This window comes from Lytechinus pictus, chromosome 2 (assembly GCF_037042905.1).
Source record: "Lytechinus pictus isolate F3 Inbred chromosome 2, Lp3.0, whole genome shotgun sequence".
Lineage (NCBI taxonomy): Eukaryota > Metazoa > Echinodermata > Echinoidea > Temnopleuroida > Toxopneustidae > Lytechinus > Lytechinus pictus.
Genome location: NC_087246.1, coordinates 37,520,515 through 37,540,941, shown reverse-complemented (window position 1 = coordinate 37,540,941; position 20,427 = coordinate 37,520,515). Strand labels below are relative to the sequence as shown.

The following is a 20,427-nucleotide window of genomic DNA, read 5'->3' as shown; positions in this document are numbered from 1 at the left end:
CATGATTAGAAAGAAAAGTAACATTTTTAAAATTCATTATCTGATAATCATCATTGCTACACATAAAAACAACATCTAAGTTGTGAAAATATCCCCAAAATATCTGTATCCCACAATATTGGCACAAGGAGGAGATGCTTACTGATGCCTTGCTCAAATACAGAAATTGTTGCATGGATGCAAATCCAAGATTTCTGGCCCAGTTGTACATATAGAGAGTACAAAATCCCCCTCAATTTATACATATTCAAAGTATAAGCACTATTTGAACACATTTGACAGTGAATGTCCATTAAGAACCACTTTGACCACTATCCTAGCCAATGCTTGTAAAAAAAGAGGTTTTGTTTTATATACATAGCACAATGGGAAGGGTAAAGAATCATACTTACTTGTTTCCTTTAACGACAGGTGTTGATTGAAGCTCAAACTCAAAGAATTCATATGTTGCAAACGTTGAGGGTTCATTATCTCCAAGCTCTCGAAGACCATCCTGGGTGAATGTTATCTGACAGAAAATAAAAATACATATTGAAAGACATTTTTAAAATGGCATTTGAAATTACATAAATGTGCAATAAATAATGATAATAATAAAAAAGATAATTCAATGTACATGTACTTCATCAGTTTCTGAACAGCAAGAACAAAAAATATCTAACATCTCCTTTCACAGGTCTTGAGACAGAATCTGGTGGACAGAATGTGATGTTTGCAAGATATTTACATCAAACCTGAGACTGTAGCTCATTACAACCATATTGTTAGTTTTATATGCTACCATAATAGACACAAATCATAGCATGCTCACACTTAAAAATTATGTTCAGCACATATGTAAAAATTGATGCAGTTGGATTCCAATACACCTAAGTATCAAAATATGAATAAAAGAAGAACTTTCTCATAAACTTTTTTCCCGTTTTGATTTGGGACTGATAAAGAGTGGCCGAGATGCAGACTATGAGCTAGGTACAAGTAACAAGTAAACTTACCTTTTCTATATGTATCTCCAATAGATTCTGACCTCTCTCTAGCTTGACACTCTCATCAATCTCTTCATAATCATCTTCATCCTATTAAATGGGGGAAAATATGATAAATACCATTGTTAGAATAAATAAAAATAAAGTGCCATTATGTGTATCCATGGATCAACAAGCCATTGTAATGAAGAAGCTCCTTATATTATCACAGGTCAGACAACTGTGATTGAAAGACAGGAGGGTGGCTGTGATAGTCAAATAAAGATTAACATCATCCACACCTACTCCTACTCCTACTCCCCACTCCACCACCACCACCACCACCACCACCACCACCACCACCACCACCACCACCACCACCACCACCACTACCACTACTACTACTACTACTACTACTACAACAACAATAAAGATTCAAAATTATAAAACAGTTTACTTACTGGAGCAATATCAGCCATCTTGAATTGTTTAGTTCCATAAGCAATGTCCTTCATCTGCCTCTCCAATTTCTATATGAAAAATGGAATTAAACATTTTTTAATTTCATGATAAAATAGACTATGACTCATAATCAGGTATGATGACAGGGCCAATGATAGAGCAAATTTTGCTAAATAGATTACCTGGGAGAAATGTATGTAAAACCAAATAAAATGAAGTTATAATATAAACAAGTGGAACGCCTCTGGCAGTCTCGCCTGCATTACGCAATTCGATTTTGATGTAGCAGCAGTGCTGCCTTTGAAAACAGCTAATGAATAATTATTCACAGAAGAAAACACTACTATGATAATGAAATATTATGTCCATTCACCCAAAATGACCTTTGACCGTGATCATGTGACGTATAAGACATGTGCAAAACAATCATTCATTCTTGATTACCCTTTATGTCAATGTTTCATGAGCTAGATCCATAAACTTTCTATGTTATGATGCCAATTCTAAACATACTCCCAATACTGCCAGAGGTCATTAACCTTTAAATGACGTTTGATCTTGGCCATGTTCCTGAAATGCGCACAGGGTATTCAGGGATACATTGCTGCTCTTATGTCCAAGTTTCATGAACTAGATCCACAAACTTGTAAAGTTATGATGACAATTCCACAAATACACATGTATCCCCAACATTACCAGTTTGTTGACCCTAAATGACCTTTGACCTTGGTCATATGACCTGAAACTCGCACAGGATGTTCAAGGACTCTTGATTGCTCTTATGTCCAAGTTTCATAAACTAGATCTATAGAATTTCAAAGTTATGACAATTCCTCAAATACCCCCAACATGGCTTAAGTTTGTTGACCCTAAGTGACCTTTGACCTTGGTCATGTGACCTGAAACTCGCACATGATATTCAGGGATACATGGTTGCTCTTATGTCTAAGTTTCATGAACTAGATCCATAAACTTATAAAGTTATGATGATGATTCCTCAAAAACCCCAACATGGAAAAAGTTTGTTGACCCTAAGTGACCTTTGACCTTAATCATGTGACCTGAAACTCAGGCAGGATCTTCAGTGATACACTATTACCCTAATGTCTAAGTATTATGAACTAGGTCCATATACTTTTGAAGTTATAACAACATTTCAAAAACTTAACCTTCGTTAAGATTTCGATATTGATTCCCCCAACATGGTCTAAGTTCATTGACCCTAAATGACCTTTGACCTTGGTCATGTGACCTGAAACTCAGGCAAGATGTTCAGTAATACTTGATTACCCTTATGTCCAAGTTTTATGAACTAGGTCCATATACTTTCTAAGTTATGATGACATTTCAAAAACTTAACCTTACGTTAAGATTTCAATAGACTGAAGTTATCATCGTGTTTACAAGGACTTCAGAAGGGTAGGATGAAAACATGTCACTGTAACCTTGACCTTTTGACCTAAAAATCATTAGGCTTCCTGGGGATCCATGCTAGTATCATACACACCAAATTATACAAGCCTAGGTTAAGTTAAACTGAAGTTATCGCGTTTACAAGGACTTCAGAAGGGCAAGATAAAAACATGTCACTGTGACCTTGACCTTTGGACCTCAAAATCAATAGACTTCCTGGGATCCATGCTAGTATCATACACACCAAATTGTACGAGCCTAGGTTAAGTTAATCTGAAGTTATCACGTTTACAAGGACTGCAGAAGGTAAGATGATAACATGTCACTGTGACCTTGACCTTTTGACCTCAAAATCAATATGGTTCCTGGGATCCGTGCTAGTATCATACACATCAAAGTATATGAGCCTAGGTTAATTTTTTAATTTAAGTTATCGCATTTACAAGGAAAAGTTAACAGACGGATGGACACCCAGCGTGATACCATAATACGCCCTGTCTAGAACGGGCGTATAAAAATTAAGTGGCGCGGAAGAGTTTCTGTCAGGCCTAGATTTTTACCGGTCATAACCCTTCATATTTCATGTTTGTGATATATATGCCTGAAAACAGCTTTCACTTTTTTTCTGGGATGCACTGTTTAATTAAAAAAAAATATATATAAAGCACTATGAGTGTCTGACCTTGATTCTAGCTGCCCTTATATCAAGAAGCTGAGCGTACTCATCCAGTTTGGTTTCATACTCCTGCTTATATTCCTCCAGTCTCCTGGTGGAGCTGTCTACCTCCTGCTTGTAATCTCTATTGATCTTATTCTGTAGAAGGAGCATATTACGAGTCTTCTCCAGCTCGTTGACCGTCTCTGCATGCTCCGCCTGGAGGGCACCCATCTGGATCTTCATGTCTGAAATAAGGTAGGGAAGGATAGACAAATCAGGGAAGGGTGTAAGTTGTTGAAGATAAAACCAGAAATTAACAATCTACAACGGCAAAATGATGGGAGGTCAGCTTATTACATTCAATAATTAAAAGACTTTAAATTCAAAGATTCAATCAATCATCTCTTCATCCATCCATCTATCTATTCCTTCCCTCCTTCCTTCATTGACATGTATTTCTATATTTTTCTTTATTTCCTATTCTCAACAGTAATATAAAACTTAAAAAAGAGTGCTAAGACTAATAAAAGTAATGTTCAATTGTAAAAAAAAAAAAAAAAAGTTTGCACGAGCTGTACTTTTGAGAAAACACATGACAATAAGGCAACATGCAGATAGGATTCATCCACTCATATTGTATTCTGTTATAACACACAACTGTGATAAGTTGAATCATCACGTATTTGAAGAATAACATTTTTGTAGGGAACATGTTTTTCATTAATCTAAAGATCCCCTCTGCTACACAACAGTTATAGAACTAATTCTTGTACTAATCCTTTCAAGATTTCATGACAAATTGACACCATCCACCCATAAGTAATAAGTCACTTCGTATGATGATTCTTCATACTTACCACGATTGATTTCATCATCCACTTTCTCTAAAAAGTCCAGATCCTGTGTACCTCTCTCTTTTCTTTTCTACAAAAGAGAATAAGCTGGATAGGTAACTCTCTAGGCAATTTCTCAATACTTAGTAAATGCAATTTTTTTATGGCAAGTAATTGTATTCTATATTTTGTATAAGTATAATCTTTTCTATTATATATTGTCATATTGTGTAAGTAGGTGAATGGGTATCTGACAGAATTTTTTCCTTGAATGAAATCAGAGCTGGAAATAGCAGCTATAGCTGAATATGAGTAATATTTAGAACACCTCTGAATAGACGATGCCATATAAATGCTAATTCATTATCGATTTTACTTCATGTAATGCCTACAAACTGAATCGGGGCCCATTAAATCAATCTGAATGTGGACATAAGTTGTTAATCAGAGGTGATACATCAAGGAACAACAAGATTAAATATATATGATTTAGATTTGATTCGATTTGAATTTGATTACCTTGACGAGTATAAGTGCTTCTTCCATCTCATTCCAATCCACAGCACTCTCTTTGGTAAAGAACTTCATCTTCTCTTGGAGCTCTTCAAGCTGTTTCCTGACAGCGTAATACTTGACCTGCATATCACGATTCTCCTTCTGAAGCTTCTCATACTCCTCTACATCAACAAAATAACAACAAACAAAAATATATTAATATTAATGACCGTGTAGAGGGCAATTTCATACGATATTTGGTCAGTTTCAAAGTATCACAATATACAGTATTTATCAGTTCCTGCTGATTTTAATAATAATAATCATGTTTAAAAAATATTCACATTTGTATCATAGCCCTTTACAAAAGGTTGCATCGAATACAACAGATAACATTAACATGAATCATAAAAACAAAAACAAAAAAATAATAATAAATGATTTTAATTACATACATAATGAAACCTCATTGAACAGTTGTATCCAAAATGCACCGGAAGTAAATTTGACATGCATAGTAAATTCCAGGAAACATAGATTTTGATTGACTTTTGATTATTGTTACCATAGTAGCAATAATTGATGGCAAAGTTTCACTTATGACTTTATGCAACAGACTTGTTTTCCTAAAGAAATTGTACATTGACTGTGAACTTTGATCGATATGCATATTTCATGGCAATCTGAAGACATTCTTTATATACATGTATAAATATGACTTTTGATATGTCAAAGCTCTTTCAGAGTGAGCATAAGCACGTTAAAATATGGAGTCCGACATTGCAGACATCACATAATGTCCTGGGGCGGTATTCTGAGGTCATTTTATCTTTAAAATATTTTATTTTATCTCTTAAAATGAAATTGGTATTCTGAGATGACATTTTATCTCTCAGATAAAATTTAAAATTTAATCTGCTGTATAAATTTTATCTTGCGTATCTATGATGATACGCAACAGAGCAGTGGCTGCGTAGACATACCCATCGCTTATCTGGCCATTGCAACGCGGATGATGTGCGTGTGCCCAAGTTACTTTGAAGAAAAAATAAAATAAACTTAAAAGAGGCTATTTTATATCCGCGATGTTGATTTCGTCAATATTTCTAGGTGAATTAACTCCAAATGTTGGCATCAAAATTAAGAAAAATCATATATTCACTGACAACACCTTAAAGTTATTCCTGTACCATCAGAAAGCATTTCATAAGACTTTTCTTGACTAATATTGTCTTTGAAATGATGCTTGAAAAGATGCGATATAGACTTCGAAAAAAAGATGAGAGTATTGACATTTTTGTTTAAAAGAAATCTCTATAAAGACGCGCAAGCGTATAGTGCAAGCGTATTGAAGCCAATAACTTGACGCAATCTCACTCCTTCGCCACACCTCCTAGCGGAATGGATTTCCATTGGTTGAGTGATATGAGAGAGCTATAAAAGTGCGTTTCTAATTGGATATTGATTAAAAAATAGGTGTGTCTTACAGAGATAAAATGTATATAAAATTGTTCTCAGAATACCAATTCGGAGAGATTTTAAGGGTATTTTATCTCACTGATTTTAACGGAGATAAAATATTTTATTTTATCTAAAATAAAATGGATCTCAGAATACCACCCCTGATGCACTCTCCGTCAACACATAGAGATGAACTGCTAACCGAGTCAAATTTACCATCAACAGCTTTTCAGTATTTGGATATGTACCTCTTTCTTCATTGAGTTTATCAAGAAGTGTGTTTTTATCATTCAGATCTCCTTTGAGAGTTGCCTCAAGTTGAGCAATCTGGAGTTTGAGTTGCTTCTCATTGGCACGATACTGACGCTCCCTTTCTGCATCAAAGGCACTGCAAAAGAAAAACACAATGTAGTTACAGAATTTATATTGCAGTTTGAGCGACATTTGAATAGCTAACACTTTCTTACCTTATTTGTATCAATTACAGGTGGTACAAGTAGGTAAGTACAGAATATTTGAGAATAAAACCCCCCCAATAATGACTTGTAAAGTACCAAGTCTACTCTGAAGTGTTCTCAAGGAGCATAGAGATTAAGAAAATTTATAAAACTTTGTAAAAAGAATAATAGTATATTTCCATGACCAAATGATGAAGACTAAATTTAGAAATCCATACACAGGTTTTGAAAACAAAAACTATAAAATGTTAATTGTTAATTATTATTATTATTATTATTATTTTTTTTTTTTTTTTGGGGGGGGGGGCATTTATTGGTGAATGTGGATTCAATACATATAGGCAGTTGAAGCCTGTTTCTGCTACATTGCTGCATCTTGTAATTAATTGAATAATGGAACAAATCATTATTATCTACGCAGCTCGCTTTTCCAAAAATGACCCAATGCACTTACAACAACAAAAAAGAAAAAAAGAGAGAAATCACTTCTTTAAAAAAAATCTAGGGTTTTTGCTAATAAAATTTCATCCATCTCCCAGTCTTATCATGCGAATATCACATGAGAAAGTCAACTAACCTGTTCAGTAATTTTTCATTAGCCTCTCTCAGAATATCTTTCTCTCTCTCTGTATCTGATATTCTCTCCTGAAGCTGTATCAAGAAAACGTACATACAAAAGGAATCATATCTAAAATTATTCCCTTAGGCTTATATCAGGCTTACAGGAGGGCAAATCCATACGTCCGCCCCCCCTGTATGGGACATTTCTGAAATAATCCGTCTCTGTTTTCTAATTTATATGAAAAGGTGTATTGCTCTCAAATTATAATTGCTTGCAGTTTGTGAAGAATGGAAAAACTGGTATTTGGGTGTAGTATTTTAAGGAATTTCAACCAAAGTAATTTTCATATGCATATAAACTGACAGAAAAAAAAGCTTGTAGAAAGAAATAAAGCATATCTCTATGAGACAATGATTCATAAATCTGCTAAGAGATTTGAGATTAATGGGTATTTTGAGCTCTCCAGTTACAACTGTGAATTAAACAGCAATAAAGGAAGACCCAATGATAATGATTGATTAATAATATGATAAAACTCCTTTCTTGTTTTCCTGCGCATCTTCTGATTATCGTCATATAAGATCAATCTTTCATATCATACTTCTACATGTTTCACAAAATATAACAGTATTTCATAATCAGTTTTCATCACATAAATATAATGAAGGAATGATATAAAGTAATATATCCACACAAGTGCTTACCTCTGATATATTTCTCTGTAGTGTTGAGCCTTGTTTGAGTTCAGTCTGGAGTGAAAGTGACTTAGCTTGCTCCTGATGTAGTTTTCTATTCAAATCCTCCATCTCGGCAATAACAGCATCATGACTGGTCTTCACTGTGGCAAGATTCTAAGATACACAAAAACAAACCACACAGAGATAAACTTTTTAGTTTAATTCCTCTATCACTGGATTCTAATAAACACAAACCACACAGAGATAAAATTGAATTTAATTCCTCACAAAGATTCAATCAAATGTAGTTTTCTATTCAAATTCTTCATTGCAGTAATCGTTTTAGTTCTTGATTTCCTTATTTCATATAATAAAATACAGAAGAACAAGTGGGGATATGACATCATCAGCCCACCTAATGAATATTCATAAATACATGCATAGAACTGTTTCACAGGAATAATGCAAATCTCTAAAATTCAATAACTTTGTTATTTGTTATCCGATTTTGATCAAATTTTCAGCATTTTGCTTTGTGAATTTTACTCCATTTATTGAGATATAAATATCTCCAGCCTGAACCATCCCTTAAGCATACACACATCTCCTCACAATACACAGTATGTCCAAAGTTGGGTAGACAAATGAATCTAATTTCTACATTTTTCGTAATAAACAGTAACTGCTCCACAGTTTTTGAACCATATGGGAAAAGTCCCTTGCCAATGAGTTGACCCTTATCCCATTGAATTCTACACAAAATATTCTCATAGACACGATGTGTGATCGAGACTTCATAGTAAGTATTATTTCACCTCTTGTAGCGTGGCGTACTGGGCCTCGAGGGCAGCAAGCTTCTGAGATTTTTCTTTCACCTCCCGCTGCAGTTTGATCATATCAACATTCTCTTGTATATTACTCCTGTACAACAAAAACAACAACGTACCAACATGAATAAGGATGAAAACAAATGTTGCAAAAGATAAGACAAAGCTGTTTTAAGCTCGTCCTCTATGTTTTAAGCTCATCCTTTATGTCATTGTATCATTCTTATCTTCCTGATTATTCATATTTTGTTTATCTGGCCTAAAAATAATTCTATCAATGTTATCAGAGATATGCTTCTGGTTAAATTGACTATTCCTTTTCAATATGGTAATAAGTTTTTATTTTAATAACTAATCTTGAAATACATTGTTATTTTCAGGAATGCAGCAAATTAGTAAATATAATTTGACCTCATAATCAAAGAGCTAAAATCATATCTACGATTCCATCCTGATTGACCTTGATTTGACCAAAATCTATGATGTTGTTCAACACCTTAAAAACTATATCAAAGAAAAACTGAATTCCAATGAATTTGAATTACACATGATAAAGGCTGCAAGCATCCTACCATATCTATACTAAGTAAATGTCTAAAGACAGAGTACATGCAATTTTTCTGTGTATTTCACAAAAAACTAAGCAGCTTCCATCCAAACATATCAATATTCATATTTTGAACAAACATAAACTTTGGTAGAGCCATGCTCATCGACCATGCTGTATCATGCTGAATAAATACCATGCTCCAGAAAAACAAGCATGCAGTAGGAATATATTTGAAGAAGTTAAAAGAAATGCATATTTGCATAAAAAATAATACTTTCTTGTAAGAATATTAATTGCATGTGCAGATTAGCCTATTTTCCGTTTATGATTTGATATAAAATTTCGCTACAGAAATAAAAGGTCATTAAAATATATGTATCTTTTTTTAAAATCAGCCTATCTATGTACACACATACTCAAAGAGGCTTAAAATACCACAAGTTCTGAAAGTTTTAAATGTACATGTAGAACTTGTTCAATTATCCATATTTTGTTGCAAAATGGTCCCTTCACATTTTAAATTTAACACTATCTGAACTTTGCTTCAAATCACTTTAAATACAGAGATTCTTTAATTTTATTATTTTTTAAAAAAGTACCATGGTTATGCTAAGAGATAAATATGCATCATTTAATTGGCCGTGCTATTGGTTATATGCAGCAAACCCAACATGTGCAAGCATCCAATAAAATCTGCAAATTAAAGTGACAATTTCAATACAATCAAAGAACATGTAAAAAAAGCAAGAAAAAACTTTTTCTGGAAAACGCAAGACAGTCAAAGATTGAGGAAAGAAAACTAAGGAAGATGGACAAATGGAAAAAACCCTAATTGTCTATTTTGATGTATTGCGATTGTTTAGAATAAGTCTGATATCTATTGTGATCCTGTGCACAATTAAAAGACAATTCTCACTGTACAATTACTAAAATGTTAGATAGCCAATTACATTCAGTGCATGTGTATATTTGGATTACTGTGTTAATAACATACATACTATAATGTAACAGAAAAATGTTATGACGTGCAGTGTAGATTAAAAAACCGAAACATGGAAGACAGAAGTAATACTCACTTTGCTGTATGCCTGCGGTAACATCCAATCAGAAAAAATTAAGACAGAATGCGAAAGAAGAGTTGAAGTTAGGAATGACATGTAAAGAAGTAATGAAAAGAGAATATATCTAGGCTATACTAGAATCTACAGAAGGAATATCTATTAGACGAGATATAAGAACTGCATATATAAATGGGTATGACACAGATGAAAAGAAAAAGGTATTTATGCAATTTGCTAAAAGAAAATAAAAAAAAGCAGCCAACTCAAAAATATTGAATTAAAATGAAGTCATTATACAATTTTTTTCAATTGTGTGATGAAATTCAGAAATACTCCCGAGAATCAAAGCATGATAATCATGACAATATAGGACCATCATTTATTGGTGAAGAAGAACCCTTTCCAAAATTCAATCAAAACATATCACATAGTTTTAACAAAGAATGAAATAATGACTTTTTGTAATAGATTATTGGGTTGAAATAATGACCAGCTGTTAACAAACTCCTCATTTTGATTTAATATAAAATTCTTGTATGAGCATGAAACAACATACAAAAGTCATCCGACAACTATAAAAGAAAGGAGAATATAATTTCCAAGAAATGTAATGTTAGATGTGTTTAATACATGTCCATGGCTTTTCCAATCATGTATGATGAAGATATATTTTCTTCCACCCCTCAAACTTGAGTTTGAATGGTAGCTTCAGCATGCAATGATAGTTCTAACATTATGGTTTTGACTACATCCTACATACTTGTACATACATCTATTCACAAGTTATGACAAAGTAAACTTTAGAAGAAGAATGCTCAAGCTTGATGGCATATATATTTTGAAAATGTTACATTTCAATGCACAATATACTTCAATAAATCAATGTTTGCACAATCACCATTTCGGCGGAGTAGAGCATCTAGAGCAACGCTGGCAGAATAAAACTGATACCATCACTGACAAAAACTATACAAAAACAGGCCCAAGAAATTCAATAGCGAAACAAACTCCTGCTCAAAACATGTTATGCTATTGTTTTACAAATCAGGGGCCCATTTTATAGAGAGTTACAACTGTCATAACTTTGCCATTATGGCAACTACCATAGCAACCTTGATTTTGATTGGCTGCTGAGCCCTGTTGCCATGGTAGTTGCCATTATTGCAAAGTTACAACAGTTGTAACTCTTTATGAAACAGGCCCCAGATATGCAGTGATAATTCAAATAAGATGCCATAATCACACAATAAATTATTTAATTAACAAGTATAGTCCCCCTAACACTGGATAAATCTATCTGACCTTTGACCTGCTGACATCTGTTCTTTCAGTCGAAGGAGAACCTCTTCATGGTCTAGCTCTTTGATTCGGATCTATAAAAACATAAAATTCAAAGGAATCATATATGCTTTTCACACTGCAATTATTTTCCTTAACCCCGGGAAATAGGCGGGGCTAAGGGGGGCCTTAGCCCCGCCAATTTCCCCAGGTTAAGCTTAGCCCACTTCGTTTTCACACTACGTTTTAGCAAAGTGGGCTAGCACGGTAAATAGTACGGTCCTATCTGGCCCTGCAAAAAACCAGGTATGGCTGGCTTATTGCGGTGCTAGCACCACAATTGCAGTGCTAAGAGATGCAGTGTGAACCAAACCGAGCTAAGGAAAGTGGGGCTAAGCATTAGCCAATCACAGAAGTCAAAGTGCACGTTAATCAAGCTCTGTGTGGCAAAATCATCAATATTCATGGGCTGTGCGAGAGTCCAGGTTTAAGGCGTTAACCCCGGCTGGCTAAGCAAATAGTATGGGGTTAAAAAAGACAGTATGAAACCGAAAAAAAGATAGTATGGGGTTAAGGGTAGTCCAGGGTTAAGGATAGTATGGGGTTAAGCAAATGCAGTGTGAAAAGCATAATAGTTATCCCAGTAATACTAATGTAATGGTGGAATTCATACAACCTAGCTGCAAATTGAAATGTCTACATAAAAAAAAAAATCAATCTAAACACGTATCTCATGTTGGTAAAAGTTCAAAAATGGTACGTGGGCACTTTTGATATTTAACATAAATATATAAATCATATTAAAACAACTGAAAGAAACATTCAATGTCTGAAATTATTACCAGTATTATTTTTACATCATTGAATGAAAATATGCTTGATGAAGTAAAATTATCATGGTTATGCTTTGATATTATGAACAACTGATTTTCAAGTAAAGACATAATATTGAATAATATTCATTTATTACTATTATAATCAGCACATTCAAATCAATATGTATATCACATTCAGATTAAAATTCAAACCGTCTTCTGACGATGATAAGGAAACATTGTGACATTGGAATCATGATATTGTAAACAATTGAGGTATTTATGTGTTTCAGACAAGAAATCTACCTTGAAATGATAATAAAAAAACAAGTGGAACGCCTCTGGCAGTCTCGCCTGCGTTACGCGATTTGAAATACCAGCAGTGCTGACTTTGAAAAAGACTATTAAATGATTATTCATAAAAGAAAACACTCAAATGATAATAAAATACTATGTCCATTTACCCAACATAACCTTTGACCATGATCATGTGACCTCAGACATGTGCAAAACAACCCGATTACCCTTATGTCTATGTTTCATGAACTACATGTGTAGATCCATAAACTTTTTATTAAAGTTATGATGCCAATTCAACAAATACCCCCAACATTATCAAAGTTCGTTGACCCTAAATGACCTTTGATTTTGGTCATGTGACCTGAAACACACACAAAATATTCAGGGATACATGGTTACTCTATGTCCCAAGTTTCTATGAACTAGATCTATAAACTTTTAAAGTTATGATGACAATTCCACAAATACCCCCAACATTATCAAAGTTCGTTGACCCTACATGACCTTTGACCTTGGTCATGTGACCTGAACATCGCACAGGATGTTCAGGGATACATAATTGCTCTTATGTCTAAGTTTCATCAACTAGATCCATATAATTTCTAAGTTATGATGACATTTCAAAAACTTAACCTTGGTTAAGATTTCAATGTTGACGACGCCGCCGTCGTCGGAAAAGAGGACCCTATAGTCTCGCTCTGCTATGCAAGCAAGACAAAAACCCAGACATTATCCACATTACTCCAATCCACCTTACAAGGTCATAAAAATGTCATCCCTAACCAATATTTTATCCCTCCATCTCTATTCGTCTCAGATGAAACAAAAAGTACATATTTTTTTGACAGTGTGTGACATTTACTCATTTGAAATCATAAGGCCAAACCGTCATAGAAGCCAAACCCCGATTACGAACCATGGAAAACCTCAATCACCCCGGGCCAGTTATTTAAGTATCTAAACACGTGTTTCTTGGCCTCGATGGATCCGGCAATAAAACTAAACTGCAATTACATGGGCAGCGCGCCGATTCAAGCAAACTCGCTCGCCAACGCATGCAGTCGTTTTTATTTCTCTTTAACAGTTTCCTTATCTCAAGGCCGATTTTCTTCGTTCAAAACTGAAAACAGAATAACATTAGATTTCAAAATACAATATGCCTTTGAAAACTTGATTCAATATCAAATAAAATAATTTAATTCCGAAAGGCCTACTACAGGCAGAGCTGCTCTTACGTAATATCACAGCTGTTGTGGTTTAACCCTGGGCTTAATTGCGCCTGCGGAGGTGAAACGTTACATAAGAGGAATTATCAGGCGACTCAGGGTTGATATCTTGGTTTCTCCGAGGATTTTGTTATCGGGATATAGGACCGTAGCAAAACAATTAGCTGGTGCGGCGAATTCTGCAACGAGGGTTTGACGTAATGGATACTTGTTGCTGTATCATAGTTTTTATAGCTAGTGACAATCGAATACTTAAAAATTTGCAATATATATTGCATCCTTTGTTTATGCATCCACCTCACCTGTTCCATAAGTATTTCTTTCTCCTGATCCAAAAATTGACAGTTTTCATGCAAGTTATCAATCTCCTCATTCCTGAAAAAAATACCAATCATCATATTTATAGATTAATAGAGATTTCTGGAAATATCAGGGATTTGCAATTCATCTTTTCAAGATTTTTACACCAGGATACCCAACTTAAACAAAATGGTAAAGTACTGTGAATCACTTTAGAATCTTCAAGATTATTAAAACCAGACTATTGTTTATAGACTTTGAGGATAGGAACTCTATCAAAGTATAGACTGACAAACATGAAAATGCAATATTTTTAGATGTCTAAATCTAATCCGTGTTCCATTTAACAAAACCATCATTGTTTGTGGACCTCTTGTAGAAATGAGTGTTGACTTACTGTATATCACACATTCTGTTTCTATGAGTTTTCCAAGAAGAAAGACTTAAGATGGTTTGTATAAGTGGGCCAATACATTATCATACAAATAATGCATGTAAGCGCGTGCATGCAGGGCCAAATAATGAACGATGTGCGAGAAGAGCCAATGGATATATCCATTTGGCGAATCGATCACAGAGTTCATTATTTAGGTCCTCTATGCACAAGAATGCGTGCATTGTTTGTTTTATACAACCCCCGCCCCCTTTCCCACGTTACTGAGTTGCCCCGAATGCTATTGATCTAAATTCTATATAATTCTAGATAATTCCAGACCTCGCACTATCATGCACTCTGACGTCAGAGTGCAGGATAGTACATTTGGTATGACATCAGAGTGCAGGATAGTGCATTTTGGATGCAATAGTGCAATTCGCTGAATATCATGTGATCCGATTTGGACCAATCAGATTACAGAACATTCTTGGGAGTTGTATAACATGTGAAATGGAATAACCATAATATGTTATGGTCTAGAATGTAACTTACAGCCGTTGGTTTTCAGCTCTTGCTTCCTCTAGAAGACTGTGACCATATCTTGGTAGAACATCATTACGTATCGATCTTGGAGTCGCTGATCTAAAATGGTATAGTATACCAATGAGAGTACAGGAATAAGAGGGAAAAGGGAAGGATAAAGATTTTTAGAGAAATCATACATGCGGGGGGGGGGGGGGGGGGGAAGGAAAAAGAGATAGGGAGGGAGAAAGAAAGATAGAAAAAAGGGGAAAAATAAATGTATGTTAAGGGCTAATTTTCTCTGTATATTCATTTTGCACAAAAATCTATAGAATCTATCAGAGTCAAGACTATCCCGGAAATGTACAAATATATATATATTTCAAATTCATATCAAGATTTTAATACAACAAACGGACCGCACCGTGGATTTATTATAAAGAGAATATTAAGAGTCTGTTAAAATGAAATGAAAATTGAAATACATACCCTGTTCTATTTCCCTGCACTCTTAGATTTCTCTGTACACTGTCTGTAGGAGGCTTGGGCATGCCCTGTAAACAGAAACATCATAATGATAAACCTTAAAAAAACAAAATAAATGGGGCTGTTATCGATAACCTCTTTATCGCTAGTCTTGTCGATAATCGCTTGTTTTTTGTCACTTAGCGATATCGATAACCTTTCACTCATTGTTGATAATACCCGCTATTATGTAGGAACATGATAGTGATTTTCCGCCATTTCACAGAATTCACGGGAATGGCCTTTTGAAAGTGGCTTTTCAAACGGAAAAATCATGGAAAACATGTTTTTTCCTCAAAATGCACAGAACAGCAACAGAAATTACTCCAAAATCTTAACAAAATACAAATATTTACTAGCCAGAAAACACGATCTCACTTCACTACATGTATAATCATGACAATCCAAACATCGTGACTGCACTCGACTCCATTTGATCGTAGATCGAAAACATTCACAAGCGCAAGCTTAATTTTAGCGAAGTACCAATCTAGAAGGCAGCACACGGCCGTGTGTTGCTGCCCTCAATGTTCGAAGATGTACCAAAATGGCAATGTCCAAAAAGCCCCAAATAATTGATAAAACTTCATCCACCCCTAAACTAATGCTAATAATGTGAAAGGTGAGGATTCATTTATAAATGCTAAATATGTTTGTTGAAAGATGTTATGTAATCGTTTACATCCGATGAGCGCAAATTTCAAAGCGTTCTTGGTACAGCTAGTGAGATACAAATTTTGACCAACTGAGTATTGTGTCATTGCTATAATGCATAAAAAATGAGTAATGATTATGTTCTTTTGTGGATAATTATTGATATCGGTAAGATATCTTTAGCAATGTATCGACAGAAAATTTTCTTAACAATAAGAGCCCTACAAACAAATGACAATTTATGAAGCTGGCTATCTCGATCCAAGCATAAATATAAGGCAATTAGTGCTCAAAATTGGCATCTGGCTGTAGTTGAAGAAAATTCAACATCAATGCTAACTACTGTTAAACATTGTACTTAATCTTTTAATTTACAAGCAAACACAATGTAAATGCCACTGGTAGGGACAGTGGTTTTCCATTAAAAAAAAAATTGTTTCCATGTCTGAAACCTGCAATTCCTTTTCAGACCTGATCTAAAATGGAAATTCCATTTTGTTATAAACACAGTAACAAACATAAATTCCATCTTGCATAGGTAAATTTCATGAGTTTTCTCATGAAAAGTAAAGAACCAAAACAGATTTTCTGTTTTGATTGACCAGTAAATGGAAAATCATTGTCCCTACACTGGAATACTGCCATGGAATTGAAGAATCAATCCAATGACCAAAGTAATAGCAATCTGAGTGTAAACAGCATGATATCACCATTATCATACTTATTACACCGGATTTAAAAACATATAATTCAAAGCGTACCCTATATGAGAAAATTGAAAACAAAAAAAAGTTAACAATTACCTCAGATTTTTTTAAATCACCTCTTTATTGATCAATCATATAAATCTTATATACGCAAAGAAAATAAACACAAAAACCCAGGTCATCCGTTCTTACCGAACAAGATTAAATGAAGGATAACTTACTGTATTTATCCTGGATTGGACATGATTATATGGAGTCCTTCTTTGGCTTTGTGTTGCAATCTGTTGCTTAGCAACCATGAGCTGTAATATTCAAAGAAAATTGGATTATCATACATATGAATGACCTCGATGCTTAAAACTGCTAAGAGAAGGAAATTAATCATGAGAGAAATTTGACACATACCATCAATTATCAGTTTTATTCTTTCAGAGCACTATGACATTATAAGTGATAGATTTGGTTATGCATGCTGAAGACAGTGTCCAGAGTGCTGCAGGGAATAGGTTTCAGAGTGATTCAAGTATTCAAATACAGGTCTGCAAACCTCAAAAAGGTATTTTTATTGATATTGAATCAAACTTATTGAAAGATGAACTGTTCTCTCAGAAGGTTACTTACATACTAGGCAGCATTACTAGGTGGCCTGTAATAGACCCCTGGACTCAAGAACTAGTTTGATACACAAACATTTTGATGAAACAATTGAAAAATAGCTATCACAACGGCAATTTGATCGCTGATTTGGAAATATCTATGTACACTGTACATAATAGGAAATGTATCTGTTGTCCTTTGACAACATGTGGAACATATTCTAATTGGAATATATCAAATGACAACTTTAAACTGATGCATTCTGAGTAAAGAATCAGGACAGCGTTAAAGTACTTAAGGTCCTAGGAGCTGATTCTATTCACTGTGGTCACTGCTTCGGGTAAAAAGAAATATCACTTAAAAATGTATTTTCATGAATGAGATGTATGGACTCACTTTCTTCTTATACGCTTCACAGTTCTTTTCAAGGTCTCTAATCCTCTGTTGTTGTTCTTCTATCATCTCTTCTGTCTCGATATCTCGTCCTCCTTTCCTTCTTGCTCCTGTTCCCCCTGCTCCCGTATCACCATCTTTCTTCTTATTATCTTGGACCAAGCGCAGTAGCTTGGTAGCCATCCTAGGTAAAAAGGAACATTTATCATATTGGATATATATGGCTCAGAAAGGGATATCAGAAATGCTCAACAAGTTCAGAAATATTGTACAAATAAAATAAAAGAGCAGCATTAGACCTTACAAGTTTTAGTAGCCATTTTTCTGGGTGGGAAGGAACATTAAGGAATACATGTATCTCAAAGAAATTAAATATTCGATGTATAAACCTAAGCCATCTTTTCCTGTTTTTACATACACTTATCTTGGAAAGGCAAACATCAAAATATATGTTGATTCTACATCCAACATTGTTCCTTGATAAACATATCCCAGCTGTTCAGGAACCACAAAACTTACTTCAATCACATTTTCAATCAAATGAATAATAAGTTTTGGACTAAAGAATAGAAGAAATAGAAAAGAAGAAATAATAAATCAAGATTGACTTCTTGAAAACAATATGACTGAATTGAATTGCACAGAACAGAACTAAACATATTAAATTGAATTTAATTGTATCAATTGACTGAACTGATGTGAATTGCATTAAATGTAACTGCATTGAAATTCATTGAAATCTATTTTGCACTGATGTGAATGAAAATCTTCTGAATACACCTTTATAACTCACTTCTTAATCTTCTCCTCCTGTTTCCGAGCATGTCTCTTAAGGATAAGGTTTTCATCATGAAGTCTGAGATACTGATCTTCTAGCTCCTCACGGCTTATCTTAGCAACCGCTCTCCGCTGCTGGGACCTTTTCTGCTCACTCACTGAAATATAAATGACAATACTCATCAGAATGTGAGGTGAGTACCATACAAACATGCAAATTTATTATCACAAGTGGACAAGCTGAATTAAGCATTGAAAGTATATAGAAATCATGAATCCCCCCAAAAAAAATACAGTCAATTGAAAATATTTTATTAATTTTTACAGAGCCCTGCACATAAAATTTCATCACCTTCCAGAGGTACACCGCTGCAGGGGTAGTGTTGTATTGTATTCATGCAATATGTTGTGAAAAATATAACCAATCATTGATGGACAAATTCATATCAACAAGTCTATGTAAATTTGGAAAATAAAGGAAAATGTACTTCATGTATTTTTGTATCAAAGTGGGCAAATGGCATTTACAAAATCCTTTTAAATGATAATGATGTATTTACAAGAGTTACAGTTATGATAACGGTATGGTGACGGATGTAATGGGGCTTCTACAATGCGATTTATTGAAATGTGCATCTCATTTGCAACAATTCTGTAGAAGGTCCAGCTTACTTGAACTAATGTTTTTTTTTTCTTTTCAAATATCAACTTTCAAAGAGACATTGTGCTACTTTCCTAAAACTATAAAATTAAATGAATAAATGTGAATTGATACAATTACACAATTGCAGCAAAGTTGTAAAAAAGTGATGTACCTTTATCACTCCTGGATCCACCTGTATCTCTGACGGGTAAATCATCCACACTGTCTGAATCCATTGTGTATATATGATTAATGTACCATCTTCTTACATTAATCTACAAATTCCTAAAAAATGAATAAGAATAAAATGAATCCTTTGTTATTAGGTGCATTTCAATCCAATTCAATCTTTTTTATTTATTTTCGGATGTTGCAATATAAAATGTATAAAGGAGAAAAGACGGGGGCGCTAATGCAGTTTCGAGAAAATTTCCCCACCAGAAATTGTTCGCAAATGTCATGGCAATTTTTTCAGGACACATTTCGAGGTTAATAAACAATATGCCCAATATGGTGAAATACAAAGGAACTCTGTCCAATTGGTGCAGGCAGCAGGCATACCCCAGGGCACAAAATTAGGCCCAGTTGTGTTTCTGGCCATGGTTAACGAAACAGCAGCTAATGAACTCTGTTTATTAAGGGGCAATGACATATGTGTAAATCATTTCAAATACGTTGACATAAGTATTGTAGAAATGTGCCAAACCCGACGGTGCTCTCACTGCACGATGCGTCTCTGCATCGTAGCAATACCTTGAAATTACTTGGCGTCTATATCCAGTCGGATTTGAAATGGTCTACACATGTCGTCTAGTATATATGGTAAAGCATGCAAATAGTCGTAAATATGTTCTTCGCACTTTGAAATATCATAGTCTGTCATTTCAGGACC

The 20,427-nt window shown here is 34.3% G+C and overlaps 1 protein-coding gene across 3 annotated transcripts in view; it reads right to left on the bottom strand.

Moving 5' to 3' along the window:
* The window catches only part of LOC129280121 (protein fantom-like), a 44,755-nt gene extending 24,933 nt beyond the window's left edge, over window positions 1–19,822 (bottom strand). Inside the window, exons 1-19 of one of the 3 annotated variants that reach the window (XM_064115701.1) lie at window positions 19,708–19,822; window positions 18,909–19,050; window positions 18,119–18,299; window positions 17,347–17,427; window positions 15,729–15,793; window positions 15,270–15,359; window positions 14,344–14,416; window positions 11,725–11,795; window positions 10,438–10,449; window positions 8,800–8,905; window positions 8,012–8,158; window positions 7,323–7,396; window positions 6,536–6,675; window positions 4,851–5,008; window positions 4,356–4,422; window positions 3,523–3,743; window positions 1,427–1,495; window positions 996–1,076; window positions 393–508 (exon numbers count right to left, since the gene is read on the bottom strand). In XM_064115701.1, the coding sequence (XP_063971771.1) occupies window positions 393–508; window positions 996–1,076; window positions 1,427–1,495; window positions 3,523–3,743; window positions 4,356–4,422; window positions 4,851–5,008; window positions 6,536–6,675; window positions 7,323–7,396; window positions 8,012–8,158; window positions 8,800–8,905; window positions 10,438–10,449; window positions 11,725–11,795; window positions 14,344–14,416; window positions 15,270–15,359; window positions 15,729–15,793; window positions 17,347–17,427; window positions 18,119–18,299; window positions 18,909–19,050; window positions 19,708–19,771 (1,958 nt within the window). In that variant the 5' untranslated portion in view covers window positions 19,772–19,822. Of the gene's footprint in view, window positions 1–392; window positions 509–995; window positions 1,077–1,426; window positions 1,496–3,522; window positions 3,744–4,355; window positions 4,423–4,850; window positions 5,009–6,535; window positions 6,676–7,322; window positions 7,397–8,011; window positions 8,159–8,799; window positions 8,906–10,437; window positions 10,450–11,706; window positions 11,796–14,343; window positions 14,417–15,269; window positions 15,360–15,728; window positions 15,794–17,346; window positions 17,428–18,118; window positions 18,300–18,908; window positions 19,051–19,707 lie in introns of all 3 variants that reach the window. The other 2 variants (XM_064115702.1, XM_064115703.1) reach the window with 2 other exon arrangements.
* Window positions 19,823–20,427: the final 605 nt, after the last annotated feature.